General features: G+C 45.3%; 1 protein-coding gene across 9 annotated transcripts in view; it reads left to right on the top strand.

The window, feature by feature from the left end:
• The window catches only part of ULK4 (unc-51 like kinase 4), an 819,452-nt gene that overhangs the window by 254,894 nt on the left and 551,362 nt on the right, over nucleotides 1-13,196 (top strand). For all 9 annotated transcript variants that reach the window (XM_056520600.1, XM_056520601.1, XM_056520598.1 and 6 more), the window contains one exon: nucleotides 9,649-9,732. In XM_056520600.1, coding sequence (XP_056376575.1) covers nucleotides 9,649-9,732 — 84 coding nt within the window. The remainder of the gene's footprint in view (nucleotides 1-9,648; nucleotides 9,733-13,196) is intronic.

The raw sequence follows: 13,196 nt of genomic DNA, 5'->3' as shown, positions 1-13,196 counted from the left end.
TCTTTAGTGTTGTCACATGAAAAAAATAAAATATTACAAAAATGTAAATGTAAATCACTGTATGTGGTGATACTGTATGTTGCTGCAAATTTTGAATTTGTTATCAATTAACTAAATACAAAGTAAATAAGTAGTAGACAAATCTAAATCTATTTGGAGTGCCCACCCTTTGTCTTCAAAACAGCATCAGTTCTTCTGGGTTCATTAGCACAAAGTCTGGGTTTTTTGTTATTATTGTTTGGACTATTACAGTTGCACTAAACAGGTAATTATGATTATCATTTTCACATGTACAGTCATGGCCGTAAATGTTGGCACACCTGAAATTTTTCTAGAAAATTAAGTATTTCTCACAGAAAAGTATTGCAGTAACACATGTTTTGCTATACACATGTTTATTCCCTTTTGTGTGTATTGGAACTAATCCAAAAAAGGAGGAAAGAAACTAATTGGACATAATGTCACACCAAACTCCAAAAAATAGGCTGGACAAAATTATTGGTACCCTTAACTTAATATTTGGTTGTACACCCTTTGGAAAAATAACTGAAATCAGTCGCTTTCTATAACCATCAATAAGCTTCTTACACCTCTCAGCCGGAATGTTAGACCACTCTTCCTTTGCTAACTGCTCCAGGTCTCTCTTATTGGAAGGGCGCCTTTTCCCAACAGCAATTTTAAGATCTCTCCACAGGTGTTCAATGGGATTTAAATCTGGACTCATTGCTGGCCACTTCAGAACTCTCCAGCGCTTTGTTGCCATCCGTTTCTGGGTGCTTTTTGACATATGTTTGGGGTCATTGTCGTGCTGGAAGACCCAAGATCTCGGACGCAAACCCAGCTTTCTGACACTGGGCTGTGCAGTCCAACCCTATATCCGTTGGTAATCCTCAGATTTTATGATGCCTTGCACACATTCAAGGCACCCAGTACCAGGAAAGCAAAACAACCCCAAAACATAATTGAACCTCCACCATATTTCACTGTAGGTACTGTGTTCTTTTCTTTGTAGGCCTCATTCCGTTTCAGTAAACAGTAGAATAATGTGCTTTACCAAAAAACTCTATCTTGGTCTCATCTGTCCACAAGACATTTTCCGGAAGGATTTTGGCTTACTCAAGTTCATGTTGGCAAAATTTAGTCTTGCTTTTTTATGTCTCTGTGTCAGCAGTGAGGTCCTCCTGGGTCTCCTTCCATAGCATTTCATTTAAATGTCGACGGATAGTTTGTGCTTACACTGATGCTCCCTGAGCCTGTAGGACAGCTTGAATATCTTTGGAACTTGTTTGGGGCTGCTTATCCACCATCTGGACTATCCTGCGTTGACACCTTTCATTAATTTTTCTTTTCCATCCACACCCAGGGAGATAAACCACAGCCCCATGGGTTGCATACTTCTTGATAATGTTGCACACTGTGGACAAAGAAAAATCTAGATCTCTGGAGATGGACTTGTAACTTTGAGATTGTTGATATTTTTCCACAATTTTGATTATCAAGTCCTCAGACAGTTCTCTTCTCCTCTGTTGTCCATGCTTAGTGTAGCACACACAGACACACAATGCAAAGACTAAGTGAACTTCTCTCCTTTTCTCTATCCGCTCCATTGGGAGACACAGACCTTGGGTATATGCTGTTGTTGCTAGGAGACTTGACACTAAGGAAATCAAAAAGTCGGCTCCTCCCAGCAGGATATACCCGCCTACAGAGCCTGAGGTAATCAGTTTAAGCTTAGTGTCGCAGGAGATGGACACTAGTCTGGGGTTCTCCTCAGACTTGGTCTAACATTTTTTTTATTTTTACAGAATACGGACATTTAGTTTTTCTTATTCCCTTTTTATTTTCCTTTTTTTCGGGTGGGGTCTCAGGAACTTAGCGTTCACTGTTTCCCCATTTGCGATTGAAGGGGCACAGGCATCGTGGATGTACTGTCAACCCCCTCTCGCCAACGGCCAGCGCCTGGGGTTGTACCTTATGGGTCCGGGTCCCCCACCTTCCCCTGCTCGTCTCGCTTTTCAAGCCTGGCATGATGCAGGTGACAAAAAGCTGGCTGAAGACTTCATGACTGAAGACTTCAATAGGTGAGTTCTTCAGATTGAGGTGAGTATTCTCCCCCCCTTTTTTCTTCAGGTGCGGGGGCTTGCAACTGCTGGAGACTCCCTGTTTTGGTCCCACTCCTTTTTATTCTATATAGTTGGAGGTCCCTATTGGACAGGGACTCCCTAATGTTTATTGGGGGCACTTAGGGAATGCAGGGGGCTAAAAGGAGTCAGTGGTGTAGGACTGTGTGTGTGCATTCACTTTTTGCATTTATTCAGCAGCCGCGGCTGCCTTTTCACTTTAGCTTCCTCAGTGCTCTGGCCGCGTCATGTGCCAGGGCACAGTTTACTTTCACTTTCGCAGTGGCCCGCTGCGCAGGCATTTTCGCTCACTCCCGTTCCCCTTCACTCACATATGCTTAGGGGATGGGAGCGGGCGCCATTATTAGCCGGCCTCCTTCTTTCCCGGCAGAGTTTGCGCCCTTGGGAGAGCGCGGATCTCTTTAGCCAACGGGAACTAGGCAAGGGGCTGTTAGCGAATCAGAGGCGCCTCAGTCTAATCCGGTCCCTCTTTTCTGATTGGTCCGGCCATCCCTGCCTGTTCTCTCTCCCTTCTCATTCCTTTCCTCACAGCAGCTGCCTGGTGGGGGACACGGACGCTGGTGAGGCTGTTTTATTTTACTCATGTCCGAGGCCAGAACTGTTCCTCCCTATGAACAGGTACCTGGGGACCTGGTCACCTACTATTCTTGTACAGGCTGCAACTCCAAAATGCCTGGGTCTGCTAAACCCACTTGTTCCACCTGCACCACTGCACCTCCTGACCCCCCCTGGTATTCCTATTCAGGTTGCTCCCCCAGACCCAGTGGGCTCTGCTGCCCCTCCAATATGGGTGTCTTCCCTCTCTATCTATTTCTGACTTGGCGCAGGTCTCCCGCTCCGTGGTGACTGTCTTAGAGAGGTCCTCCTTACACCGTTCCCCAAGAGAGCCTCGCTCTCCCTCACCCTATTTTAAAAGCTCTCACAAGCGTAATAGGGGTCATTCCTCTGACTCCTCTCCAGAGTCTTTGTACAGACGTAGGTGCTCCTCTCATGGGCACCGTGCCTCTGCTACGTGTTCCAGCAAGTGTCTTTCTTCTAGAAGACGCTCCCCGAGTCGCCGTTCTGAGTCTCCAGAACGGCGCGCCAGGTCAGTGTCTCCCTCTTCTAAGGCTGCCTCCACCCGTTCCCACTCCCCTGGAGAACTAGTTGATGAGGCTGCTTCTGTCTCTGACTCAGAAGACCATGCTGACATGACCGATACGGTGGACTCATTGGTTTGGGATATAAGAGACACCTTTCACCTAGAGGACCCAGGAACTTCAGACGCTGTCCTAGAAGTTTCCTTTTATCGTGCCCGTCCGGCACCCAAAATGTTCAGCTCCCATGCTGAATTTGAAGCCTTGCTAGAGTCTGCCTGGAGGCACCCTGACGAGAGGTTTCAAGAAACAAAAAAAGGTTCAAGCGCGTTATCCCTTTGCTAAGGACCTCATTGCCCGGTGGACCTCACCTCCTACGGTGGACCCACCAGTCTCCCATCTATCGAAGACTACTACCCTACCTTTGCCCGATGCTGCATCTTTTAAGGATCCAGCGGACAAAAAGGTGGAGACCTTGGCTAAATTTGCCTTTTGAGGCGACTGGTTCATCTCTTCTCCCTACTTTTGCCTCTTCCTGGGTTTCCAGGACCCTTGCGATGTGGGTTTCCGGACTCCACCAGGGCATTTTTTCTGGGGCTTCCTCGGAAGAACTGGCCAACTTAATTCTCCTGCTTTCTAAAGCGCGAGATTTTCTATGTTCTGCTTCGATGCAGCCGGCCCGCTGTGCTGCTTTTACCATGGGTAACCTTGCGGCTTTCCTTAGATCCGCGTGGCTCAAAGCCTGGGATGCGGACACAGCCTTTAAAAAGTCTCTCACTGTGCTTCCTTTTACGGTCTCTCGGCTTTTTGGTAAGCGCCTAGACGAGATCAGCTCGGAAGCCACAGGAGGGAAGAGTTCCTTATTACCTCAAAATAAGGCCCGTAATACTACTTCCCGCCGTAAATCTACCTCCTTTCGGTCCTTTCCGACCTTCGGGGTCACGAAGGGGACTAGGCAGGCGCCTTCTCGGGACAAGAAGGCTCCCTTCTTCCAGACATCCTGGAAATCGGATTACCGTTCGGGCCTCTTTACGCCCAAGGCGGGTACCAGCAAACCCACCTCCGCCTGAAGGGACGCCCCCACCCTCGGATTTTTCTCGGGTGGGAGGTCGTTTGTTACTCTTTTGGGACGTCTGGACCACACATGTGCAGGACTCCTGGGTCAGAGATGTGGTGTCCAACGGTTACCGGATCGAGTTTGCCTCTCTTCAAAAGGATCGCTTTTTCCTTTCCCGAACTCCGCAATCTCCCTCTCTGGCAAAGGCCTTTCGAGGTGCGCTTCAGTCCCTCCTCATTGAGGGGGTCATTGTCCTCCCAGGGAACGCTTTTTTATTCCAACCTCTTTATAGTTCCCAAGAAAGGGGGTTCTGTACGCCCTATCTTGGATCTAAAGCTCCTCAACAGGCATCTCCTCCTGCGCCACTTCCGCATGCAGTCTCTCAGTTCAGTTGTGGCGACCATGGATCAGGGGGAGTTTCTTTCCTCAGTGGACATCAGGGACGCCTACCTCCATGTTCCGTTTTTTCTGGGAAACCAGCGGTTCCTCCGATTTGCTGTCCCGGAGGGAAATTTCCAGTTCGTGGCTCTCCCCTTCGGCCTTGCCACAGCTCCGAGGGTATTCACCAAGGTCCTTGCGCCGGTGATCGGCCTGCTACGGACAAGGGGGGGTCTCAGTGATCCCTTACTTGACGACCTTCTGATCAGAGACCTCCGTCCAGAGACCAGAATCTAGAGAGCCTCACCCTCACTCTTCAGGCCCTGTCTTGCTTCGGTTGGTTGGTCAATCGGGACAAGTCTAACCTATCCCCCACTCAGTCCCTGGTTTTTCTAGGACTTCGGTTCGACACCCGGTCCGCCCGGTTTCACCTCCCGTCGGACAAGCGATTTACCCTTCTGTCAGGGGTTCATAAACTCAGGAACCCCTCCCCAGTGACCATTCGGTTTTGCATGGAAGTCCTGGGTCGGATGGTGGCGGCCCTGGAGGCCGTTCCCTTCTTTCAGTTTCATTTTCGACCCCTTCAACTTGCGATTCTATCCCGGTGGGACAGGTTTCCATTGTCCCTCGATCGCAAGATTGTACTTCCTCGCCGCACCCTTCTGTGGCGGCTCCGCTCCCCCCTGCTTCTTCAGGGACACTCCTTCCTGCCCCTCCGTTGGTTGGTTGTCACGACGGATACCAGCCTTTCGGGTTGGGTGGGTGTCTTCCAAGACTGGACAGTCCAGGGCCTTTGGTCTCCCAGGGAGACACTCCTCCCGATCAACATCTTGGAACTGGGGGCAATCTACCTTTGCATGTTACATTGGGAGAGCCTTCTCCAGGGCCGCCCAGTTCGTGTCCAGTCAGACAACTCCACTGCGGTGGCATACATCAATTGCCAGGGCGGCACCCGCAGCTCGGTGGTGATGGCCGAAGTTTCCAAGAATCTTCTCTGGGCGGAGCTCAGGGTTCCGGCCATCTTGGCAATTCACATCCCAGGCGTAAACAATTGGGAAGCGGACTTCCTAAGCCGGTCCTCTCCCGACCCTGGCGAGTGGTCCCTTCATCTGGAGGTATTTGCAGAGATCTGCGGCCTCTGGGGAACTCCAGATGTAGACCTCTTTGCATCCCGCCACAACCAGAAGGTTCCCCTCTTTGTGTCGAAGTCGCGGGACCCCCGTGCTCTGGCAGCGGATGCACTGGTAATTCCTTGGTCGGGATTCGCCCTTCCTTATCAGTTCCCTCCTCTTCCTCTCCTTCCCAGGGTCCTGAGGAAGCTCAGAGTGGAGAACATTCCTGCCATTCTCGTAGCTCCAGATTGGCCACGGAGGGAGTGGTACGCCAACGTCGTCTGGCTCCTGGACGACGTTCCACTGCGCCTTCCGCTTCGTCCAGACCTTCTCTCTCAGGGTCCGCTGTGCCACACCAATTTACCGTCGCTGCACTTGACGGCGTGGCTTTTGAGACCGCGGTACTAAGGGCCCGTGGCTTCTCAACACAGGTGATTTGCACCATGCTCAAGGCACGCAAGCCCTCTTCCGCAAGGATTTACCACCGTACCTGGCGGTCCTATTTTCGTTGGTGCGAATCTCAATCTCTTTCTCCAGTCGTGTTCTCCCTTCCTCGACTTCTTTAATTTTTGCAGTCAGGGCTGGAACAACAATTAGCTCTCAGCTCTTTAAAGGGTCAAGTGTCTGCCCTTTACATTCTTTTCCAACACCCTCTGGCATCTGATTCTCATGTTCGGACCCTTCTTCAAGGAGTGGCCCACGCGGCTCCTCCTTACAGGTCTCCTACACCTCCTTGGGATCTGAATTTGGTCCTTTTTGCACTACAGGGCACGCCCTTTGAACACCTCAGGGAGGTTTCCCTTCTTCTCCTTTCCTGGAAGGTGGCGTTCCTTATGGCAATTACCTCCATCAGACGGGTTTTGGAGTTGGCGGTGCTTTCTTGCCGCTCTCCCTTTCTAATTGTCCATCAGGACAAAGTTGTTTTTCGTCCGGTTCCTTCTTTTTTGCCTAAGGTGGTTTCTGCCTTCCACCTTAATGAGGATATCGTCCTCCCGTCCTTTTGTCCCGCTCCATCTCATCCCCGGGAGCGTTTGCTTCATAAACTTGATGTGGTACGGGCGGTGCATACCTACCTCTCTGTTACGTCTTCTTTTCATCAGTGTGATTCCTTTTTTGTTCTTACAGATGGTCGCCGTAAGGGTCTACCTGCCTCTAAGGTGACCATTTTGCGGTGGATCAGGTCTGCCATTTCAGAAGCTTACCTTTGCATGAGTAAGACCCCTCCTTTCAGGGTTTCAGCTCACTCCACGCGTTCTGTCGGAGCTTCCTGGGCTCTAAATAACAGAGCATCAGCCTCTCAGGTCTGTAAGGCTGCTAAATGGTCGTCCTTGCACACTTTCACTAAATTCTACCAGGTTCATACCTTTGCATCCGCAGATGCTAGTCTGGGCCGTAAGGTGTTGCAGTCGGCGGTGGCCCAGCCTACCCCTTAATTGTTTTCTGTACCCACCCTAAGGACGGCTTTGGTACATCCCAAGGTCTGTGTCCCCCAATGGAGCCGATAGAGAAAAAGGGATTTTTGTCTTACCGTAAAAACCTTTTCCTCGGAGGATCCTTTGAGGGACACAGCTCCCGCCCTTTCTTTGGTGTTCCGGTTTTGGTTACCTGTCCGGGGGCGTGTTCAGTTAATTTCTTGTTCTGGTTACCTCGGACTGGTCTTGGTTTTCTGCCTCTCGGTCCTCTCCTACTGCTTGGGGACTAAACTGATTATCTCAGGCTCTGTAGGCGGGTATATCCTGCTGGGAGGAGTCGACTTTTTGATTTCCTTAGTGTCAAGTCTCCTAGCAACAACAGCATATACCCAAGGTCTGTGTCCCCCAATGGATCCTCCGAGAAAAGGATTTTACGGTAAGACAAAAATCCCTTTTTTATCTGCTTCCAGGTGTGATTTTTATATTGACCACACCTGTTACTTGCTTGAAACAATCTTATTTTTCCACAATTTTGAAAGGGTTCCAATTATTTTGTCCAGCCCATTTTTGTAGTTTGGTGTGACATTGTTTAATTTGCTTTTTTTCCTCTATTCCCTTTGTGTGTATGGGAACTAAACCAAAAAACAAACATGTATAGCAAAACATGTGTTACTGCAATCATTTTCTGTGAGAAATACTTAATTTTCTAGAAAAATTTCAGGGGTGCCAACATTTACGGCCCTGACTGTAGGTTAGAACCTTTATTAATTGAAAAATAAACTCCTGTGTTAAAACTGGGTGAGGAATGACTGCTCCAAGATTAGGTTGTGGAAGCAACAAGACACAAGGTAGTTAAGTTCTCTTCCTGACAAGGATTACAAAGCAGACTAGGTTTTGAAGATTTGTTCTTCAAGCTCTTTTGAAAAAACAAAGAACCTGGCATTGATAGGACCGTGTAAATAGTGGTTGGCCAAGGAATCTTAAGATGTAAGACACATCATTCTTACTTCCTGTGATTTCAGAACTGACAGAAACCAGTGGGAACCACTCTTCAAAGAAGTCTGTCCTAAAGTTGATTAATTTCAGCCAAAAAAAGCCACACCTTTGACTTTGAAACAAGGTCAAGCGATGCAACTGTGCCCAAAAACATAGGAACTGGGGTGCAGAGAAATGGACTGGACTTGCCCTGGACTTGATGAGTAAAAATTTTAAATATTTGGCTGTATCAGAAGGCACTTTATTTATTTTTTTTTTTACTGAAGGGCTGGAAGGCAGTATAACAAAGATCATCTGCAGGAAACCGTGAAGCATGGTGGAGATTCCTTGGTTGTTTGGGGCTGCATTTTAGCAAATGCTGTTGGGGATTTGGTCAGGTTTAATGGTGTCCACAGTGCTGAGAAATGCAGGCAGGTACTTATCCATCATGCAGTACCATAAGGCAGGTGTGTGGTTGGTTCCATATTTACTCTGCAGCAGGACAGCTAGTTGGCCCAAACATGCAGCCAATATAAGAAATATCTTCAGCATTAAAGGGGTAGTCCAGTGCTGAAAAACCTATCCCCTATCCTAAGGATAGGGGATAAGTTTCAGATCTCAGGGGGTCCGACCACTGGGGCGCCCTGCGATCTCCTTTAAGGGGGCCCCGGCCCGCTGGCCAGATAGCAAGCGGCGGCCGACACGCCCCTCAATACATCGCTATGGTAGAGCCGGAGATTGCCGAAGGCAGCGCTCCGGCTCTGCCATAGACTTGTACTGAGGGGGTATGTCAGCCACCCCTTCGTACGGTGGTCAACACGCCCCCTTCCTGCGGGCTGCCGGGGCCCCATACAGGAGATCGCGGGGGGCCTCAGCAATCTGAAACTTATCCCCTATCCTTAGGAAAGGGGATAGGTTTTTCAGCAGTGGAGATCTCCTTTAAGATGAACAAGGAGTCATTGAAAGGATTATATGACCCCTACAGAGCCCTGATCTTAGTGTCATCGAGTCTGTCTGGGAATACATGAAGAGGCAGAAGGATTTTAGCTGGCCTACAACATAGGATCTAAGATGTTTAGAACAACCTCCCTGCCAAGTTCCTTCTAAAATTGCGTGCAAGTGTACCTATAAAAATTTATGCTGTTTTAAAGGCAAAGTGTGGTCACACCAAATATTGGTATGATTCAGATTTTTCTTCTGATCATTAACTCTGCCTTTAGTTAACTGATAAAAATAACTATTAACTCTTCTATTTTTGAAAGTGTTGGTACTTGGGCCTATTTTCCCCCACCTGCTTAAAAGTTAACATTTTATTTAATTAATTAATCCATTCTGTGAAAATGTATTTTAACATTATATTGTTAATGCCATTGCACTTTATGCAGTGTAAAATGTAAAGAAAATTCCATGGAAACTGTTAGATATGTTTATTAACATTTTGCTGCAGATTTTTTTCTCCGATTAATTTTTTTTCCCACTACTACTGTTTTATTACAGGAAGAAAAAAAAGATCACCCCAGAGAGATCTGGACCATTCCCTTGGCTGCATACACTCTGCTAATTAGGTGCCTTCGGGAAGGGGTAAGGCTTCTTTCTTGTCCTCTCAAGAAATCCTCCACTGTAATAATCCCTCAAGCATTGTGTGAAAACAGTAGCCTGCAGCAGTCCAGTATCTTGTCAAGCAGGTATAGCTTGCAAATTTAAATAGCACTAACCCGGCAATGGACCACTGCACAGCAGAAAAGATAAATTAACTGTTCCCTACAGCTTGAAATTAACATGTTGTTAATTAACGCCAAACCAAGACGTAAGAACTAAATGTTCTTCTGAGACAGAATAATGCCTCTGATTATGATTGGAAGTGAATAAGCCATGGCTATGAAGAAATCCATTCTAAAGTGAGAAAATGGAAATTGTGGTGTGATAAACAACTCCTGTGTGGCCGTATAAAGTGTAAAACCAGGAGTCCAGTTTTGCAGTCTGCATTGCTTTTAATGACTCTTGTCTCATATGGGGATAGAATGGTTTCTTAAATATGAATTTGCTTAAACATGAAACGATCCTCCCCTGGCCTCTGCATCAATTAGGGAGAATAACATATAATCACCATATAAATTGCCTGCTCTAGTCGTTTCTAAAAGCCCACTTGACATTGTTTCTGCTCTCGGCAAAGCCCAAGGCGAGAAACATTCCTCCCTTGGCTGGAAAAACCTTGATAAACATTGTTCTTTTTGACATGATTATAGTTTGCAGATCAGTAAATGTGAGAACCTTGTTAAGGCTTAATACAAAAAAAAACAAAAAAAAAAGAGTGGAACAAAAACCATTAAAACCTTCTGGAAAACATTTTTACATTTTTGGACTCCTTCCAGGATACTGTAATGAACATGTAGTTAGCTGTCAGTGTATGACATGTAGGCTCATAGATGTGTGTAGCAAATATGGATGTTATGTAGCAACGAACTTCAATCTACTTCACTGTGGCAACAGGTACACTTTGTCATTTAATAAGATACAAGCATAAACCATATCCATAAACAATCTTCATTCTAATTTTTGCCATCCCTATGGCTTTAGCTTGGCTACTGTCAGCACATGCCATAGGGATGGCAATAAACATCTACTACCTTGAGCCAAATATGTATCATATAATGGATAAAATGTAAGACTCTTTTTTTCATAGTTTTGCAGTGCAAGTAGATTAGAACTTTCTAATGCTCAAATACATTTTGTATATCTTAGTTATTATTTCTACAGAAAAATAAAAAATATATAATCCAGATTACTGAAGCTACTTCCAGTTTAAATCTTTTTAGGGAAACCATGAACATAAAGGCTTTGTTCACATTCTTCTTTTTTATTTTTTTGGGTTGTTTTTAACTTTATTTGGAGTAAAGTAGGTATGAAACAAATCCTTAGAAATAAACTGTATGTGTTTCACTTGTAGTTGTATAATATCTAACCGTGTAATAATAAAATAATCTCCCCTTTATACTGAAAAATGGTAACATTTTATAAAGTCTAGATACAAGTAAGAAATATAGTCTTTAAAGGGGTACTCCCGTGGAAAACTTTTTTTTTTTTTTTTAATCAACTGGTGCCAGAAAGTTAAACATATTTTTTAATTACTTCTATTAAAAAATCTTAGTCCTTCCAGTACTTATTAGCTGCTGAATACTACATAGGGAATTCTTTTATTTTTGGAACACAGTGCTCTCTGCTGAATCACAAGCACAGTACTCTCTGCTGACATCTCTGTCATATGTTTGCTATGGGGATTTTCTCCTACTCTGGACAGTTCTTAAAATGGACAGAGATGTCAGCAGAGAGCACTGTGCTCGTGATGTCAGCAGACAGAAAGCTCTGTGTTCCAAAAAGAAAATAATTTCCTCTGTAGTATTCAGCAGCTAATAAGTACTGGAAGGACTAAGGTTTGTTAATAGAAGAAATTTACAAATCTGTTTAACTTTCTGGCACCAGTTGATTTAAAAAAAAAAAAAAAGTTTCCCACCGGAGTACCCCTTTAAGAGAAGAAGGGTTGAAGCCGGTTACTTCCTTATCTTATAGTAGTTAAAGTGACGTATGCAGTCGTGGACAGGAGCAGTGAAAATAAGGCAAGGTGCAGACTACGGAATCTCCGGGCAGAAAATTTGCTCCCGGAGATTCAGAGTGCGGCCAGCGCTGACTGAAACAGCCTGCGCTAGAACCGCGCGGACACTGCAGTCTCCAATAGACTGCAATGTGTTCCGTGCAGATTTCCGCCTGAAGAAAGGGCAACCCCTTTCTTCAGGTGGAAATTTCCAAGCGGATTTTCCGTTCACAAATTCCGCTTCACAAATTCCGAAGTGTGAATTTGTGAACGGAAACTACACTAAACATTTTAGCAAGCGGAATTTCCGCCTGCAATTTCAAAGAAGAATTACAGGCGGAAATTCCCTAGTCTGTACCTAGCCTAAGAGGTGCTTTGCTTAATGAAATAAAGGTGATAGGATGTATGTATGTCCAATCCAAACCAAAGTGTCATTAATAGAATGTAAAAAGCGACACTCACCGGGACATAGAGAATACAATTTTCAATGCTTTATTGGTAAATCCTTAATAAAATGATTATCATCAGTGGACAGCAGGGCAGAGGTGGAACAGAGAGGATAGCGGCAAAGCGTGACCTGGCTCAAAGTAGAAGCCGCTATCTTCTCTGTTCCACCTCTGTCCTGCTGTCTACTGATGATTATTTTATTGTGGATTTACCAGTAAAGCATTGAAGATTTTATTCTCTACGTTCTGGTGAGTGCCACTTTCTACTAATGTTACTCAAGTCAGAAACATATTTTCTATATATGAGCCTGTCTCACTTTAAGCATATGGTTTCTGTGATGATTGCATCTATGGAAAATGTAAACCTGTCAATGTATTTATAGGTAAATGTATATCATGAAGTAACATCTCCAGTCTTTTAACCCCTTAAGGACCAAACCCATTTTCACCTTAAAGGGGTACTCCCGTGGAAACCTTTTTTTTTTTTAAATCAACTGGTACCAGAAAGTTAAACAGATTTGTAAATTACTGGACAAAAAAGTGGGTAGTGCAGCTCACAATTATATACTGATGAGGTAAAGTAGGCTGAAAACACCTATACCCTAGGTGTATATGAAGAAATAACAAATATTTGATTTAAAGGATGCCTACACCTCAAGGACAGTATTCACATTAGAAATGATATAATGACTTAGACCGTCCTTCGATTATAAACAAAGATTTATTAAAAGTACAGACTCTTGTGTAAAAAGTTTACCTCACGGGGCCCTTGTGGGGGAAATAGCAATTTTAACAGTTATCTACTGCAATAAATTAAATATAATTGTGGAGAACATTAAAATATATTAAAATATATTACAAATAGCAATATAGTGCAGTGTGGCCGATAGTCCGGCAGTTAGATTAGCTGATGATCCGGAAAGCTATACAGAATTGTCCAGCAAATTAAGGGTTGGTATTCCAGATGTATATTGTGCTGTAAGATATAATTATATTACCAGAAAGTTTGA

The sequence above is a fragment of the Hyla sarda genome, chromosome 5, assembly GCF_029499605.1.
Source record: "Hyla sarda isolate aHylSar1 chromosome 5, aHylSar1.hap1, whole genome shotgun sequence".
Taxonomy (NCBI): domain Eukaryota; kingdom Metazoa; phylum Chordata; class Amphibia; order Anura; family Hylidae; genus Hyla; species Hyla sarda.
Note: the sequence above shows the minus strand (reverse complement) of the source record. Positions and strands in the feature narration are given on the sequence as shown.